At 41.1% G+C, this 19865-nt stretch overlaps 1 protein-coding gene across 1 annotated transcript; it reads right to left on the bottom strand.

Annotated features, from left to right (window-relative positions):
* Positions 1-466: 466 nt before the first annotated feature.
* On the bottom strand, positions 467-11669 carry fgl2a (fibrinogen-like 2a). The gene is made up of 5 exons (XM_071512542.1): positions 10854-11669; positions 9749-9953; positions 4358-4577; positions 3397-3567; positions 467-3113 (listed from the first exon to the last, which is right to left on the bottom strand). The coding sequence occupies exons 1-5, from the start codon at positions 11448-11450 to the stop codon at positions 2798-2800; spliced, it is 1509 nt and encodes a 502-aa protein (XP_071368643.1). The 5' UTR covers positions 11451-11669; the 3' UTR covers positions 467-2797.
* Between the last annotated feature and the right edge of the window lie 8196 nt (positions 11670-19865).

Here is a 19865-nt window from a genome sequence, read left to right on the forward strand (position 1 = left end):
GATACTCGTGCTAAACATCTATACATGCATGGTATTGTAAGGTGCTTTGGATAAACAAAACATATTTTATGTCCTGATACAGTACAGACTGATTGCAAGAGTAGCAAGCAGTAATATCTAGGGATGCACCAATATGTTTTTTTTGAAGTGACATCTGATATTTCTGCACTCATATCGGCCAATACGATATGCATTTTTGTAAGAATCTTAGTACAAATGCAAATGCAAATGCTTTTTAGACATGCCTATCTTAAGATCATCAGTGTTTGTTGTTTTTTTTTTTAACATTTTAGTTTTACTCTGTTGCTAATTTAATGGTTGTATTAAGTGACACACTCCTAGAAAAAAAAAGTCACTAAAATGCCAAAACCAAAACTGGCCAAATATCAGTAGTAAAAATAATATTGGACCAATACCAATATTGCTTTTTAATACCGATGCTGATACATCGGTTCATCCACTAGTAATATCATAAGATGTGGAAAGGGGATCGAAAACAGCAATGTACACAGCCATGTAGTTGGAACTTTATTCATGTTTTGATATAAAACATAAGTGCATCTTTTTTGGAATGACAGTTGAAGATGAATGATAGAAAAGCTCAACTATGTACACACACAAAGCTCTAAATGTACACACATAATTACCCATGAAGGGTCCCAATACTACACATTCTTTATCATTGCTCAAATACCTCAAATGTCAATAATCATCATTAGTCCTTGTGTGACCCCATATATTAGTTATATAAAAGCTATCATACCTCACAAAATAAAATAAATACTGTACATGTCCTTTAGCTGAAACCTTTCCTTCCCATCTTTCCCATTCACAGTGTGTATAGATGGATTAAGTGATGCTATACAATTTTCTAACATTAGGCAGCAGTATTGTACAAGTGATGTGTCAGGGATCATGTTTTTTTTACATCTGGAAACTGGTGGGTGACATTGTGAGATGTGCAGTAGTTCAGTTTACTCCGAGCTATAGGTGGAAAACAGTTTGAACAGCGTAGTTTTCACTTTCAGCAGTGCTCGCTCCAAGCCATGCCTGTGACCGGAATCAATCCCTATTCCCTCATTTGTATTTCCCTATATAGTGCTGCTCTATTATTGCACTAATTAGCGGTAAATCACACAAGATTAATGAGTGATTTCGGACACTTAATTCATCGTCATTCATCATCAACCTGCGTCTGCATTCACCAGTCGCATAAACAAATGTTTCAACTAACATTTGACAAGTTACCAATATTCCTTCAACGCTGACCATATATGTGTCACTAGCTGACATTAAACAGAAAAAAAATACAAATTTTTTCTCATTTTCTTATTTTCACACAGCCAGCACTTCGCCAATCCAGGTGTACGGTTTCCTGCACGTTTTGGACTTATCACTAGCTGACATTAACAAAAAACACGTTACAATAAACTATGTACCATGTAACTTGCTGCTAGAGATAAATACCTTCCTGAACACATGTTAATGTGAGTTCAAATTATCTTAACAAAACGTGCACTAATAAGTAATTATGAATTGGCAGTTAAAAGAAAACATCTTTAGAATAGCTTGACATCTTTTGGGTACCAAAAAAAAGTTTATTTACTTGCATTTGTAAATGAGGTTTGGTGAAAAAGAGGATACCATCATTATAAAACCACCGAAGGGTTGCAACTTTGTTGCTTGGTAACGGCCAGGTGACAACAGACGCACAATGCATTTTGGTATAATTTCATGGTTTTAGTGATCAGGCTTGTTCACTGGATATTACAGTGCGTTGTGGGAAATATGTAGTGCCCTCAAAATCATTCCACAATGTCATTTTACAATTTGGACACTAACAAAAAATGTCTGACGTACGTATTAGTGCCCTAAAACGCAGATAGTGATCCATTCCGGTCACAGCCCATGTGTCTGTAACACAGAATGTACTTGGCAAGACCCAGTAGATATCCATCTTAGGCTGCATCTTGATACTGGGATGTTTTGTATTGTGGAGTAATAAGGTGGTGATACATTAACAAGATGCTCCGATGTGATTAAATAAATGACACAGGAGCACTGAGCACTGCTGCCCAAAATGTGTTGTGTATCACTGCCTATGGGGGTTATTTCAATAAAACAAAATGTGAAGTCTTTCACAATGGATTTCAGGCGCACTTGAAATTGTCTCATCAGCTCTCATATACCTCACATGAGTGGCTGCTGTTAATTATGAAACCAATTAGAGCGGAGAAAATGATAGCTCATTAGATTTTAGTGCTACTGCGTGCTGTACTGTCTCTCAGTTGTCTCAGGAGCTTATATAGCAGGAGGCAGTGGGACAGAAAGTGCAGAAATGTCAGAGAAATAGTGGAAAATCTCTCATTGTAACCTGTGTAATATCGTGGCCCTTGAAGGAGGTTGGCCTTTACACAGCGTGTGTGGTTTTTTATTAGTCCATCATTATCCATAGTCCATGGTCCTTTATTATCATCATTTTAATCCAACATTTTGAAGGCCACACTTAACTACAGTGGAAGAAGTAATATCTCTGTTGATTTTTTTCACAATTGTTTTTATTATTACTGCATTCAAACTGTCTCTGGGGCTTATAGTCTTTTTCAGTGTGAGTACATGTATGTGTGTGTGTGTATGTGCACTTGCATGACTATGCGCATGTGTATGCATGCCTATGCCCACTGTACTTCCATCTCTGTCTGTCTGTCTGTGTTTGTGTATCTGTGATTTTTTCTGTCCATCTATCTGTCTGTCTGTCCATCTGTCCATGTCTAATCATGTGTTTCTTCCTGTCCTTTTAAGGAGCGTAGTTCTTGGGCCTTATCATCATCTTGACTGTCTTGAAGGCCTGCCTGTAGTTGGTAGGGTAGTACTCTGTCGACATGTTGTGCCAGGTGCCCCAGAAGATCCCATTCCTCACTCCCTTGTACCTCTTGTGATAGTACTTCCCATTGAGGTTGGCGGACATGCAGGCATCAAACCACCAGCCAGAACTGTAGTAGGCGCCGCAGTTTCCGGAGGGGTACATATCGTTGTCGCGGTCAGGCGTGGTGAAGAACTTCTGGTCGTGGTTGAAGTGCTTGTTGAAACTGATGGCATTCCCAGCGGTCCCACTGCAATGATAATCATCACAATTATATCAATATATCAGGTGTAGTTGTCTAATGGTATGTGCAGACTACGGGCTACAAAGCAACAGGAAGTCATTCATTTTCAATGGAAGCCGGCGACACGATGCTACAAATGGCAGAGTGTAAAATGTAGCAGTGTGTTCAGCTGGCTTCAACTTTTTTCCACGCGCTGATGACGCGGTGAAGCGTCAAAGGACCATAAAACCTCACTGTCCTCTATGAATATTTCATCACACACATGCACACATAAAAACAACTAGTGTACCTATATCCGCTGACGGACAGCCGGTAGCGTAGGAACTCATTGGCCACGTAGAACTGGTCATACTTTGCATACTCCCGAACACCCTCAAAGTCCTCCAGCTCGATACGCAGGATCATGTCTTTGGCTTTGGTCAGCAGGTGGATATGGTCATTGCCCAGCCAGAACTCACCCCTGCAGGAGAGGAGGTGGTAGAGAGGTAGATGAAGAGGGAGGGGGGTGTGTTGGGATGGAGTGGAGAGAAAAGAGGGAGAGATTATAAAAATGGACCATATACTTGGACTTGATTAGCAAGTGGATACGGTTGTTACCCAGACAGAATTTATTTATTCCTACAGGGGAGGAGAAGAAAGGAAGAGTAGATGCAGGGAGAGAGCAGGGCAATAAGAAAGAGGTTTTTGAGTGTGAGGTTATAATATATATCATGACTTGGTTAGCAAGTGGACATGGTCATTTCCCAGATAGAACTCATCCTTACAGGAGCATGGAGGAGAATAGAGAAAGGAGGTAAAATTGGAATCCAGCTATGGTACTGGCACTACAAAACAAAACAAAGTGTAGAAAGAATGTCAGCATGCAAGACTGCCTACGGTATAACGTCTTGACGGGCCTAATTGAACTCCACGCTTTTCTACCTATCTGGCATTTGAACCTCTCTAGCCCTACATACAAATGGCAAGGAGTTTTGCCATTTTTTTCCCACCATCAGTTGTTTACTATCTGCAATGGTTTGTAAATCCCAAAATTCACCAGCCACCTTCACTATTTTACCAAAATAAAATAGGACTTAAAAGTACCGATTGGTTAACTGCCAAAGTGGCTTGTGGGCTACACAATTTTGCAAGCAACAGCATTTGGCTGCCAGCTGGTATTTATCTCCCATCCTGTACATGATATCTAAGTGCCCCAAAGCCATTTTTAGGAGAGGTATCCAGGAAAGATTTGAACCCACATCCCAACATACCTGGGATTCCCGAAGCCCTTCTTGTACTCGGTCCAGGTGCGGTTAAAGCTGACAGACCCGTTGAGACGTTGCTGTATGACGGTCCATCCGCCTCCGAAAGACTCCATGTCACAGAAGACCTCAAAGGTCCCGTTACGGGCGTCAGGCGTCACACGATACACACCGTTCTTCCTCTCCTGCAACACATTGTACTCTGAACAGTCCCTTGGAGCTAAGATGACTAGAGGGGGAGAGAGAGAAAAAAGAAAAGGAGAAAAGAGGGAATTAAAGGGAATACTACTGAATGATATTATTCAATAATCTTTTCACAATCCTCTATTTCTCTGTGCCAGCAACATGTTGTAATCCAAACAGTCCCTGAGGGTGAGGATGACTGAAGAAAAGGAAGGGAAAAGAAAAAAAGATAAGTTGGAGGGAAATACAGCGGTAGCCATTGTAGAAGTCCCCATTCATACATTTATCCTGCATGCAGACAATTCTTTCTTTAGTGTTATACGGTACAATCAAATGTGTACATTGTAACAGAAATGCTCCCAAACATGTTGTCCAAGCAGTGCCTGGTGGCTAGGATGACTAAAGAAAGGGAGAAACAGAGAGAGACGAAAAGATTGGGTAACATTGTGATCCTCTTCCAAGATGTTTGGAAAAAAACAAGATATGTTGAAAGCATGTATACGATTCCTAAACTTCAAAATCTGGAAGTTTAAATAAAGCATTTCGAAAAGAGAGCGAAGTTGGAAAGAAATACCGAAAATTGTAAAGAAATAACAAGGAAAAGAAGGAGGGACACTAAGAATGAGAGAAAGCGAGAGAGAGGATGAAGGCCGCTGTCAGAGGATGAAAGTCAGTGACCTTGTCCCCCATGTAGCACTACAGGCCCACTTCACACAACTCCACTGCTTTCTTAGATCCTTTCCCCCATCTCTTTTCATACCTGCCCACTTATTTCTCTAACTCATGCTCCTGTCCCCTGCGTCGCACGGCAGGCCACTGTATAGAGCTCCACTGCATATTGGCCCAACCCAGACCAAGGTCCAAATGCCCTTGTCACTTAGCATTTGGGAAGTGAAAGGAACAGACTCGTCAAAACGTGGGAAAGTGTAAAATTGGATTAGAGAGGCGTACCCCCTCCTTGCAGGTTCAAGACCCGGGGCCTAAATCATCCTGACACTGGGCGCGGAGCATGTGGAGCCCCTCCTGAGTTGTTTGACACCTGACTACAGTTTAGTCATACTGTTAAATCTGTTTAGTGGTTTGGTAGATTACAATAGAGTAAGGGTAGGGGGTACCCATATTGAATGAACGGTTTTCAGTTTTCATGGTACTACCTAGCTCCATTATAGCAAGGTCAGTCTTAGGTTTTCCTCCCTCATGATTAAAGGCAAATTTATGGTTTCTGCGGTGTGCCCGGTGTTTGCGGTGTGGAGGGTCTGTGCGGTGAGTGCGGAGCTCCACAGGGGGTCTGCGGAGGGTCCGCACCGAGCTCCGTGCTCCTCTCAAAAAATTAAACTCTGCGGAGGAGCACTGAGAACATGTCTCCTGAGCACTGAGAACATGCCTCCTGGTGTTCTTACTATGCTAAACGTTAGCCTAGCTAACATTAGCTACAAAATGGTCCCATGGTCACATGGTATAAAATAAAAGCATCTTAAAATAAAACCACCTGGCATGTCTATTGGTTGCTTTCACTGTTGGCATCTACTGTAACATCCTCAGTCGAATTATATAGCACTGCTTACCAGGGAGGATACAAAATGGCTGCAGATGGGCAACCCCATATGGAAAGCAAATCTGGGAGGCAGGAGTGCAGTTGAAATTTATCTTTGTCAAGTTAACATTTCTGTCTGCACATTGCATGCAAAGTATTGACCCGTAAATTCTATCAACGTCTCCTTCACTTTAACTCTCCTGGTTCCTCCATTTGTACACTGTAGCCTCTCTCACCCTTCTCCCTGTTTGTCCCCATCTCTCTAACTGGGAAGCTGTGCTATCAGTGTCCCTAGATAGCCAGGAGCCATCTCATCTCAGCAGCATGGGCACTGTGCCTGACCTAAATAACTGTAATATCAGCCTCTTGCTGATTGGCTGCGTGGCTGCCTGGTTAGCAAACTGGCTGGTTAGCTGACTGATTGGCTGGCTGGTAAGTTGCTTGGACAACTGGCTGGCTGTTTAGAATAGCTGATTTTCTGGGAAGCTGATACTGTAGGTTGGTTTGCTGACTGGCTTACTAACTTCCTGACTAATTTCATAACTGATAGCCTGCTGTCTTATAGGCTGAGCAATTAGGCTAAATGGCAGACTGACTGACAAGCTTTGACTGATGATCTGACTTCTTGACTGGCTGACTGACTGATTAGCAGGCTGACTTCTTGACTGACAGCAAAGGAACAAAACCCTGTTATCAAGGAACTATGTCTGGTGACAGCCAGTGCTCATCTAACATCATAGAAGGAAATGTGTATCCCAATTGATAGTATTGTGTGTTCCCATCATAAAACCCTAAATGGAATTTTAGTGTTAGTTTTGATGGAAACAAACTCATCGGAACACAGCACCCTTCCTTTAGGAAGTTGTGTGTTTCCACATTGCAGACAAGCAGTTCCTGACAATGTAGGGGTCTAATTGTAAGGCACACATTGTCCCTGTTTATCATTGAGGTAATGTAGCTGAACAGTAACATTTATTGCTATTCCTTTCACCTTAAGGCTCCAATAAGTTTTGTAGCAGTGGAAATGGAGATCATTGCTTGCAGCAGGGATGGGAATTGGCAAAGGGGGTGAAATCAATGTTGATAACATAGTGAGCTGTAAGGAACAAAAGCATCTTGCCAAAAATACTATTTGTTCTAGTTGTTGGTTTAAATGCCTATGCACATTGGCTCAAAATGTCTGTGTACTGTAGTCTGTGTTTCATCGGTTGCATGCTATTCAAGTATTGTATTTCTAAAACTTGGACCACTCAATAGATGGGATAAGAGGAAGAAAGAACTTAGAAACCGTTAGAATTTAGAATCTGTTAGATGTTATAACAGAAAATGGTTGGTGCCGCTTCTTAGAAAAGGGGTTTGTCCTCAGATGCCTTTTTCAAACAGTCCAAAGAGTGTAAACATTGTTTATTTGAACTGTGGTCTGTAGCTTAATGAGCCTTGCCTCTGGTTTCTAAAACCTTGCACATGTGTGACTAGCTGTTGATGTTTGGTTGCCAGTGATCCATCACCACCACCCATATCTAAATAGAAACACTTGTATTTGGATGGTATTTGATATATACTTAAGCCTATTTTGTCTGGTAAACATTATTTACACAGCAATTACAAAATGTTTCACACCCATGAAGTAAAACTGCAGAGGTCTTATCATCTGATTTTTGTCTATTTCCATGGTAACAACACCTCAGACTACTTCTGTTTCTTTTGGACTCACTTCACAGACACTGTCAGGCACGGTTTCTTAACTTGTGGCGGAATAATTTGCTGGTTCTTGAGCTCAACATGACAGATTGATGTACAAAGACAAGTGTTTCTGACCCTGTGTACCATCCGTGACTAATGTTAGGAAAGCCGCCTACATTGCAACATCTTGTGTTGTTGGCAAGAGATAATGAGAGTTAGTTGTTTTACGCTGGAATGAACGCTCAAGAGCATGACCTCAAGAGGAAGAGAGACACAGAAGGAGAGAGAGAGACGCCGGAAAGGAGGAGTGAAGAGAGAGACGCAGAGACACGGAGAGAGAGGGAAAGTTAGGGTGAGAGCAGAGGAGTAAAGGAGAGTGTGAAGGAGAGTGAAGAAAAGAGAGGAGAGGGAGAAACAGAGGCAGACAGGATAAAAGAAAGGGGGAGAGAGGACAGGAACGAAGGAGAATTTGAAGGAGAGAGAGAGGGAAGTTTGAAGGGAGAAGAAAACAGAGAAAAAGAGAAAAAGCTGGTATCCCCTTCACACCACTGTCCCAGCTAATCTACTTAGAAATAAGCCTCACGCTCACATCTGTTTTTCACATAAAAGCACCAGTAGTGTCACGTTCTCATTCACTCATGCAGTATCAGGATATTATTCAGTTTCAGTTTGAAAACTGGCTAGCCTGTGTGACTCACTTTCAAATGCGCCCTCATCCGAATAAGCTTTTGCATCAGTTTAGTTTGTTATGCCTAGTTAGTTTGCTTTCCCTGACTGATATGTTTTTTCATAATCTCAGTCATGAGATTCCACTTCTCCGTAACTTAGCCTCTGGAGTTGCTCTTTACAGAATTGGAGCTGACAGTTGAAACTGCTGCCTTTAAGCTTTTTTTTTTTTTTTTTTAATATTCACACTCTCTGTAGTAGAATAGAAACCAAGGATCTCTCCTTCCCTAACTCCTCCATCCCTCCCTCTCTCCTTTTTGAGTATCTCCATATGGAGAGCAAAGGAATGTCAGGACACTTGAATCAGTTATGTAAGAGGTAATTTGCTATCTTAATTTGACCCTAGTTTTCATATTACTTCACTCATGCACAGAGTATGACCTCAAAGTGAAGCAATTTTGCAGTGCTAATTTTTGCTATGGCTAGACTGAGGCGTAGACTTTACTAGATATTAGTTACCGTATTAACATTCATACAGTAGTGACGAAACCACAGCATTAAGAATTCCTTTGGCAATGTTGTCTCTGTAAAGTTAAAGGGCTGCTTTTGTTGGCATGGTTTTGGTTCATTCAATCCAATCACTACTAACATATTGATTCAGTTCTGTTTCTGATGATCATAATCTCCCAAAAATACTCAATTTGGCTCATATTGGTAATGGAGAAAGCATGTCATGACAAACCACTGTGTGTTGCTGACAAGGTCATTGTCAGTCTGGAAGATATTAAAGAAAAGCTTCATTGGGTGAAGGTGACCATCCAGAGTCGGGATGTTTGTAAGATTAGATTAAATTTTGCCGTATCCATTTAGGCATGATTGAATAGATTCTATATCAGGAAATGCACCTCACAACAACCTGAACCACCAGATCCTTTTACATAATGCTGAAGTTTCCTTATAACAACTTTCATGCTGAATTTAAAGAAATAGAATAGAATAGAACAGAATAGAATAGAATGAGAAATAGAAAAGAATAAAATAGACTAGACAACTCTGAGGAGAGGGAGACGGCTATGAAATAGCCAAAATAGAATAGAATAGAATATACAACAGTGAGAAAGGAGCGATCAAATAGTCAAAAGAGAATAGATATACTCTAAATGGCTGAGAGGCAGAGAGCTATGAAAGAACAACATGCGATAGAGTAGAATAGAAAATAAATTACTCAGTGTGAGAATAGGGCTGGAATATTCAACAGTGAATTAAATAGAGTTACAGTAAGAACAACAGAACAGAGAATGCTAGCAAACTGATACCAGTGAAAGCACCCTTACACTGGGGGGAGGTCTGTACGGCACACTGGGTGGTGCAGGAGGTGCTGAGCTTGTTGACCACTCCAGTGATGTTCTCCACCCTGTTGTCCACAATGGCCTGGATGTTGTCCATGTTGAGCAGGTTCACCCCCTCCAGACGGCCCTGCAGAGCTGAGATCTGGTTCCTCGCGTTCCGCAGGCTGGCCGACATGCGGTTCAGCTTCACCTGGGGAAGTGGCAGAGCAGGGCAGGAAATTATTTCCGTGCACTGTATACAGGGCATAGTGGATTACCAGCCTCCCTCATTGTTTTACCAACCAATTTGAATTTTAGAATGGAGAAGAGTCACTGAGCGATGGTTGGCTGCCTGCCAAAGTGGCTATGAGAGTCGAGAAGCTCACCAGCCAGAGCAGAAATTTACCGCCGTTCGGCTGGTGTCTGGTGCTAATTCCCCACCCTGTTTACAGTACCAGAAATTTTCCCTGGTGGATTGGTGCCAGGTAGGACTTAACAGGTCTTTTAACATCTTTTCAGTTCCACATTCCACATATGTAGCACATACAGGTGATTCGAGAAATGTATCTTTTTCAGGATTTTTTATTTGTTTTTTCAGTTTTGTTTTTTCTCTGTGTTTATAAAGCACATTTTAGATATTATTAGTTGTCTCCAGGATTTTATGACAAGGTTGACACTGATACTGGCTTACTGGAAATTTTACTCGTTGGTAATGGAAATACACAAATTGGTACAGTGCCACCGTTGCACTGTTTGTACAGACCGCTAAATTCAATTAATATGGTAAGTGTGTTAATGTGGATTTTACACAGTTTGTACAGTGTCAATGTTTGTTGTCTTTTTTCATAGCCACAGCAGACTAAACTTATTGCCAATTCAGATTTCCCTGACAAAGCATGTTCTTATCTCATACTGAAATGAGGCATGTCAAATTATTCAAATCTTTTCTGAATATTGGCCTGGAGTGTTTGCCTCCGAACTGAACCAAATTGAGTCCATTGTTCACTAGGATGGTACATTTTTGAGTAAAAAAGTCAAAAGTTGTGTTAAAAGGTGCTGTTTCTCTTTTTTAATTGCCTTCCTTCAAATGTTACTGAGCTGTGCCTCTTACCTGCATCTCCTGCATAGTGCTTGGGCTCGGTGGAATTTTCCCCATAATAGAACCTTGTCCCGGTCCAGGACCAGCCCCTGTGGCTCCAGTGTCCATCCCATCTCCCCTTTCCTCTCGGCTGGACCCGCCTTGCAGCTCCTGTCCCAGGTCCTGGTCCACCATCTCCCTGCTGTCCCTCTGGACCTGTGTCTGTCCCTGGTCAGCTTGCTGCTGTCCGAACGCTCCGGAGCCCCGTCCCCCACGGCACTCCAGGCATCCGCTCTTGAGCTTGTTGACCGTCTCCTTCAGGTTCTGCAGCTCCTTCATTGTCTTCTCCAGCAGCCTGAACTGCTTGGGCAGCTGGATGGTGAGGGGAGGCAGGGTGAGCTGGTAGGGGCAGTCCTCGCCCTCCTCTGGCTCGGCCCCGGAGCCCCCGCACTGGCCAGAGGGTCTCAGCTTCATAGGGCAGGAGGTGGGGGTCCCAGATTCAGTGTTGGGTCCTTTAGCGTCCCATCTCTGGTGTGGGTTCACAGGAAAGTCCGCTGCCTGGTCGGTGTATGGGACCACAGTAACTGTGAGCAGGAGACTGGCACAAATGCAAAGCACAATGGTCCTCATTTTTTTCCTGTGAGGTGTGTAAAGAAGAACTGAGTATGTGTGCAAAGTGAAAGAGTGTTGTTACTGCCTCTGAAAGGTACTCAAAAAGTGCGTGTGTGCCTAGAGTAGTGTGTGAGCATGTGTGTGTGTGTGCCTGCAGCTGCAGATTGTCTGTGAGTAAAAGAGTGTGTGTGTGTGAATGTGTGTCCAATATGCAGTTGGTTGAAAAGTGTGTATGTGTATGAGTGCAGCCTGCAGGAGAGAGAGAGCGCAGGGGAACTGCCGCTGCCTCAGATAGCTGTGTCATTAATATCAGGACCGAGAGAGGGAGGGAGGAAGAGAGAGAGAGTCAGAGAGAGAGCTGGGAGAGAGAGGGAGGGAGGGTGCCGCGGTTAGAGAGGATGGGAGGGGCGGCACTGTATTGCGTAATGCTAAATACCATATCAGCAGCATTGTGAAAAACGAGAGAGATACAGACAGAGATTATGGGAGGGAGGGGGGAAGAAAGAGAAAGGGGAGAGGGAGAGGGGGAGGAAAGGAGAGAGAGAAAGAGGGAGGGATGTGGGCAGAGAGGAGGTAGGTCCTTTAGTTGCCCTGCCTGCAGTCAGTGCATGTGTGTTGTCCAGCCTTACGCTCAAGTCAGCTCACTTCCCTGAAGAGAGAAATGACTCAGTACACAGGAACTACCAACTCTCCTGACGTTACAGCAATGTTTTTTCACGCTCTGTTGTTTTGTATTTTTGGATGTCCGCAGAATTTAAAGGCCCCATCCACCTGACCCAATTCATATTCCAAAGTCTTACTGAAAACACTCCCACTCAAAGCGTATTGTATGATCAACGCCACTAGTCACAGTTCCACTGCAAATTAGTTTCAGGTGGGCAGCAGGGGGAATTAGGGAGGGTTCGTTTCAGTTCGTAGGAGGTTGTTCTTAAATTTTTCCTTGTCAAATTAATAATAAGCAGAAGAATAATATGATTCTTTTTGATCCCCGTAGGAATCTCTGCTCTTTACCTTTCCCATTCCAAAAACTTTTGTTCAGTAGGCCCTTTTCAAGACTGTCCTCCCCCAAAAAACGACCCCATAGGTCATTTGTTCCTACCCTCTAATACGACCCACAGGAGCGTTTCCTAAATTAGCGCCCCTACTGGCAGCAGGAGATGGCTACGTTGGTCTACGTCCACGTCACGTGACTGTCAAGTTTCGCGGAAAAAAAAATGCCTGACATTCCTTTTATTCTCAGTGGAAAATGCAATATTTTAAGATAGTTTCGGCATTAAAATGGGTTTTGATAACATTTCTAGCGAGAAATGTGCATTTTATTTTCATAATCTTTGTTCAGTGAATGTATATGATGTTTAGTTTGTTAGTTATTATGAAGATTCATTCAGGCTTTCTATCATTGCTATGGTGGTTGCTATGGAGCAGCGTCCATAGCAACCACCATAGCAACGATGGACACGTTCGACTCCAGTTTTGGGTTGTCTGCCATCAGTGGGCTTCATTCCATTTCAAATTGCCGCCGGTTGGCCGCAACCTGAATCCAAACACCACTATCTCTGTTACAGTAAGAAAAGGCGTTTTATAGCCTGTGAATGTAAAATGTGAAGTTGCTCATTTAATTTTTATTTCCAAGAATATGTGGCTGAGGATATTTAATATGAAATCATCTTTCTTAAAACATAGTCTTCCTCAATCAATATTGAGCCACGTCATCCAATAAAGCACTCCAACGTTGTGTGTGTGTGTGTGTGTGTGTGTGTGTGTGTGTAGGTGTGTGTGTCTGTGTGTGTGTGTGTGTCAAATCTTGTACCATGGCCATATAAACGGGATGAAGATGGGGTTATCAAACTGGACTTTACATTTCACATCCCTCATTTAATCCCTGCACTTGTCACTTTCATATATTTCATCAAACTGGACTTTAGATTGTGCATTGCATTCAACCTCCACTGTTATATAATTTAATTATTTATGCACATGTCACATTTACTTTTTGCTCTTGTCACCTTCATATATTTCATACACTTCATTTCTTTGTCCATAGCACAGTTCATTTCCTTTGTACAGTCAATATTTCATTTCAAGTTTTATATCCCATTTCAAAACTATTACTATTCCATTCTGTAAATAGATTTTAAAATCTCAATTTAATTTTAATATTACTTTGTTTATTTCATTATTATTATTATTACCTTACTTTTGTTTACTCTATTTTAATTCTACTGTGTTGCCTTCTTTGGGAGCAAACGCCAAGACACATTGTTTGTATGCTTGCATTGGCTAATAAAACAGATTCTGATTGAATGGGCTATGTCATACTGACATAAAAGTCCAAAACCAAGAATCATAAAAGTACAAAAAATCTCCAGGGTTGTGTAAATAGTAGCCTATGGTCTTTTCAGCCCTAACCCTAACCCTAACCCAAGCACTTCAGGCCTTCCTCCAAGCCTGTAGTAATGGCCTAGATTGTCAGCAGTATTGTAATCTCTGAAGGTGACTCATTTTGGTCACTATTTCCCCTAAAACAAAAAGCTTCATTTTATATATTGGGCCTTCAAAGTGCTCTCTGAAACTAAGCCTGGGATGGCTTGTGTCCCTGAAATGAGAAAATTATAACTTTGTCGTAGAGCTAAACCAAATACATCGTCTCGAAAGGTCTCAACCTGGAGACAGTCAGTATGTAGATTCTACATGGCTCCTGCTTTTTAATACTGACCTTTGCACCTTGACCTCGGTGCATGTTTGAAGGCTTATAATTCAGCAACAAAAGGGGTTACAGACATGGGACCAACTGTTATAGAGAGCTCTTGACCTCAGCTATCATGTGCGATAGTCAACAACTGGGGGCGCTGTCAAATATGGGTAAAATATGGTTAAAATTCATTTTCACCCATTTAACAATTAGATATTTAAAATTTGATTACACAAATGTGTTTACCATCCACTTAAACTCCTCAGTGTACTCTCAATTCAGTATTTACAACTTCCAATTTTAGTACACTAATATTTTTTAAAAACTACAATTTCCTAAAGCCGTGCCATGCAGCTTGATACAAATCAGCACCACAGTTGTAGTTCTTCCGGTTTACAAAGTAGCGTTGTAAATAGGGTCGTAAAAAGATACATCTACTGAATATATCAAATATCTAGTACAGCCGAACTAGTAATTACACTGCATCTAGGTGATCTATGTTTAGAAAAAGTAAAGATGTTGGTTTATTTCAGATATTTTAGCCAAAACAGGAGTCGAATGCGCCAAGTCCGCCCATAACAGCCCTTTCGTGAGCCACGTCATCCAACGGTGTGTGTGTGTGTGTGTGCGTGTGTGTGTGTGTGTGTGTGTGTGTGTGTGTGTGTGCCAACATTTTATTCTGGTGACTGGGTTGTTTTAGTTTAAAAGGTGGGGAAGCGGTTTGCTGTTGCCTGTTGACCGTCCTTCACATGAGCTAGAGCCATTGACAAAAAAGTGCTCTGACAAGAACCAAACTTATGATCATATGGTGTTATCGGATAACATCGAATAACACAAATAACATAACAGCTCAGATAACTACACAACGCGAAGACAATGATTCAAACAATATGCAACTGCGTGGTTTCAGCGATAGCAGAAAACCCACGCATAGCAACCACCATAGCAACGATAGAAAGCCTGAATGAATCTTCATAATAACTAACAAACTAAACATCATATACATTCACTGAACGAAGATTATGAAAATAAAATGCACATTTCTCGCTAGAAATGTTATCAAAACGCATTTTAATGCCGAAACTATCTTAAAATATTGCATTTTCCACTGAGAATAAAAGGAATGTCAGCCATTTTTTTTTTTTGCCGCAGAGAGAAACTTGACAGTCGTGTGACGTGGACGCAGACCAATGTAGCCATCTCCTGCCGCCGGTAGAGGCGCTAATTTAGGAAACACTCCTGTGGGTCGTATTAGAGGGTAGGAACAAACGACCTAGGCTATGTGGTCATATGGGTTGGAGGACTTGTTGCCCTTTTCACATTGTCATGGTAACAGCTTCCATGTTGAGAAACCGGTGCATCACAACTTCCTGTGGCAAGTTTGTTTTTGTGACTTATTGACAAACCAATCCAACAAAGACAACAAAAACAACAAAATTGTAATGATTGCTAGCACTAGATAGCTACATAATGTCACAAATTAAAAATGTTGGGCAGATTGTGGAGCGTTTAGTGAAGGCCGTAGCTGGCAACAGGAAGTTATAATGCACCGGTTTCTTGGTAACACTTTACAATAAGGGTATACTAAGTTAAGGGTTAGTTAATGCTTAATAACGGTTAACAGTTAACTAATGTGTAATTTACTAATGGTGTTCATGTTAACTAAGGTATTAATTTATACATTATTTAATAGTTCATAAAGATGACTATTAAATAATGTATAAATTAATACCTTAGTTAACATGAACACCATTAGTAAATGATTACCAGAGTTAGTTAATGCTTATTAAGCATTAACCAACCCTTAATTAATGTACCCTTATTGTAAAGTGTTACCGGTTTCTCAATGCAGAAGCATTGAGAAACAGAATGTGAAAAGGGCCTGTTGGGCAAAGGTCAAACTGCAATAGCTTGAAATGATTTGGAATTTAAATTGACATGTGATGTCACCAGTGATGAAGTTATGAATTGGTCTGTTTAGTTGGTTTAGATATCAGGCAAATAGAACTGATTTATGAATAAGCACACTTGTTTTTGGATATAATGATAGTTTGTGGTGGTGTGGTCAGTCTTGGTGTTTTTTAGACTTTCATTATTGGAATCGCTCTCATACTTCCCCACATTCATTAGTCATCCTTTAGGCAATTTCATGGAGCATTTTTATAATAATTATTAAGCCATACAGGCTATTAAAATTGATTGTTTACTCTGCAGTACAAACTCCTCTTGTTCTTCCCAGCTTTGGATGCAGACCCAGTATCTCATAAACACTTCTCTACATCTGGACATTTGCCTACTTTTTTTGTGTGGGACATAGCTATTGTAGTAACAGTAGTAAGGCATAGTATGTGACTCACAACCACGTGTCATGTATTTAGATAATGTGTCATCTTCTCTGGCAGCCTCAGATGTCTCATTCTGTTATATTTCTAGAGAACTGACACAATTTTCGATAATTGATTTAATCTATAGTAGTGGCTCTTGGTCCTGATGGAAGAAAACTCCAGAGAGGAAAATATTACTCCACAGTACTTTTCCTTAGAAAGTGACTCACTCTGGCTGGAGGCCTAACCCAGAGTCAACCATGGGCTTTGTCTGAACCCAGTGGATATCAGGACATGAAGGTATAGATACACACAGAGGTGGTGGGCTGACCAAACACTTTCTTAGGAAGGCTCCTTTGACCATAATGCCAAACACAAAATAAGAGATGCAGAGGTGATAAATGTGCATGGGGAACTTACTTTCTTTACTGCATATGGATTTTAACCTTTGGGGTCTGGTTCCTTCCGCCACACAGGAGAATGCAGTGGTGTGCCTATTATTTTTCTCCCCTAGGGTCCAGAATATTGCGACCTGTGGCTTCTTATTGTTACACACTCCACATACAGAACATACCTGCTGCACTACACAATCGTATTACTAGCAAGGTTTACAAAGCTCCTGTTCTGCGGTACAGATCCTTACCCTCACACGGGCAAGGCATGCGTGTTGTCTTGTGTGTGTGTGTTTGTGTGTGTATGTGTGTGTGTGTGTGTGTGTGTGTGTGTGTGTGTGTGTCCACATGCCTGCATGTACGTAAACGTCTTTGAGTGATTGTCTCTATCTCACTTCAAAGATGGTCGACCACATGCAAGCCTCATGCAGCCAAAAACCTCCTGTATTTATATGCTACTGGTGATAAGTCCTGGCACCAGAAATGGAGAGATAGTCCAAAACCGCTTCAAGCTGCATTTCTCAGAAAAATGACCAGGGTACAGCCAGGATGTTTGTCACATCACTGATATGTCATTTAGCCCACTGTATGTTCCTGAAAATACCATATCAGCTTGTTTTGATGTGTCATTTCCAGGTATTTTTTCCTCAGTGTCAGAATTTGATAACACTGCAAAAATCTTAATCTTAACAAGATATTTAACTTCACATTCAGTCTTAAAATATTATTTTTCTTTAAACTGAAAATTGGTTAAGCTAATTTCACATGTTCCAAGATTCAGTTGATTGTTTTAAGAGTCAATACTAGATTAGGCTATATAAAAATAAAAATGCATCATTTCTGCAGAAAAGAGGTCAATTAGGACCAGATGACAAACTTAACATTTCAAGATGTTAGAAAGAGGACTTTAACTATCCTTAGCATTTTTTAAGCACAGATCATTCAACGCTCGTCATGTATTTTGCTGGTAGGGATGTGTCCTTGTGTGTCTGCTAATGCACAATGGAAAACAGTTCTACAGATCTGAATAAATTATATTAACGAGGGCCCTAATCTACACCATTTACAAAATCCACATCTCTGTCCTTGTAGCCACCTTGGAACCTGGCTGGGTACTTTCTAGCACATTTGACAACAGTCAGATAACAATATAATGAAATGAATCTAAAAACATAATCAGCTAACCCTGGTGTTTCTGCGGCAGCTATATTTTTCCCTGCAGTAGAAGTCAGGAGATATCGTTCTGTATGTATGTATGTGTGTGTGTGTCTGTGTGTGTGTGTGTGTGTGCGTGTGTGTGTGTTTGTGTGTGTGTGTATGTAAAGCGAGTGTGAGTGTGTTTTCAGGGCCATTAGACTACCTGCTACAGAGTACGACCTGAGATATCCTCAGTCCTGGAGCTGTTTGATACAGGCGAGGCTATCCCTCATTACTCCCCACTCTACCAACCTGGCTCTGAAGATAAGAGGGGAACAACACCTGTCCTCTATTCTATCACTGTTACAAACACAGAATTACCTCACAGCAGAGAGAGATTTAACAACCACTCTTACAGATAATTTTCCCTCTTTGCTGTGCCCAATAATAAGATGCCATTGACCTGATGTCTGTTTTTCTTCTTTTTTTTTTTCTTTTTTTTTGTTTTTGCCAAAGTTTTATAGTCATGCACTTTTTTCCTCCAGCTTTTTTTGACAGGGGTTAATTTCATCTATGGCACCAGAGTTAGCTGTTACGATATGTAGACCAGTTATACTAGAACTGTCACATGTTTGTTTTAGGGAGTAAACAATAAGGCTAAATAATGAATTTTATCAGGTCCATAAAATAGAGGTAAGGGGAGAAACACGTTCAACTAAAGATCAGGCCAAAATTTTCTTTGCCATGATAATGAAGATCTCAGCCACCAGGCAGTATAAGGAATTGCACCTGTTATCCATTTTCAAGAATTTTCTTCTCCTTTTGAGATAACAGACACTTTTTACGCTATGATAAGGACAGATGGTGATAAGGTGTAGTGATACTGTGATATCTGTTGATGATAAAGGTTTATTCTGTTCAGCTCGGGTTGAATCTCCGTTACAGGCATCGGGGAGTTAGGCTTTGTTTTTTTTTTTGTTTTTAGGCTTTTTTTTCATACAACAGTAAAAGGCTGAGCATATTACAGTAGGAACAAAGCCATTTTTTGTCAAAAAGTTGTGACTACTGAGACATCTGGAACTCTTTTAGAGCCTCCAGTGATTCAGTTTCAACTTTTGGAACTTAATTTTGTTGCTAAACAATATTAGACAAAACTGCTTACTGGACAGAATTGTATCGGTTTCCTAGCAACATTAACTTATTGAATATTGTATTTGGAAAAAATGGCAACAAGAGATTTCCACAGCCTCAGATATTTCATTAATGTCATAACTTTTATATAGACAGCTCTGGGTCAGACCAAAAACTTTGAAATGGTGAAACCTAAGCTAGCAAATGTAGACTTCAATGACATTCCAAAACAATACACAAATACAATCTTTTACACCGCCATTGGTGCTACTTTTCTTATGAAATTGTGTGTTTCTGTGCCAAGCAATAGTCTCACATCTCTGTTCTGCTACAAAAGGACTATTAATCTGATAGCCAGGAAGCCTGTCTCTATGTCTCTAGCCTGTCTCTATGTGCTGCGCTTCACAATAGCCTGCAGACTCCATTTTGCCATTTTTGGCAGCCAACCTCAGTTGACTAAAGCCAAACAGTTTAGGACTACTTTAAGTTCTGGCTGCAACTGAACTGTTCAGACATGGATGACATGGCATGGCAGAAATAAACCCCAGCCATCTATGCTGGTGGGATTTTGGCAGAGACTAGTTAGTTTGTCACTCTATAGAAAAGGTCAGCGCCCACATGCTATTATGAGAGCTACTATTAATTAGGCTAGGCTATATCCAATCAATCACATTAAGTACTACATGCAGGCTATTTTCTACAGACAGTTTCTACAGTTTTACTGTACCTGTTTTGCTCTGCGTAGCACCTGACAAAC

The sequence above is a fragment of the Centroberyx affinis genome, unplaced genomic scaffold (assembly GCF_046629955.1).
Source record: "Centroberyx affinis isolate AG114_WGS23_722 - 3 ecotype Tasmania unplaced genomic scaffold, CSIRO-AGI_Caff_v1 ptg006345l_1, whole genome shotgun sequence".
Taxonomy (NCBI): Eukaryota; Metazoa; Chordata; class Actinopteri; order Beryciformes; family Berycidae; genus Centroberyx; species Centroberyx affinis.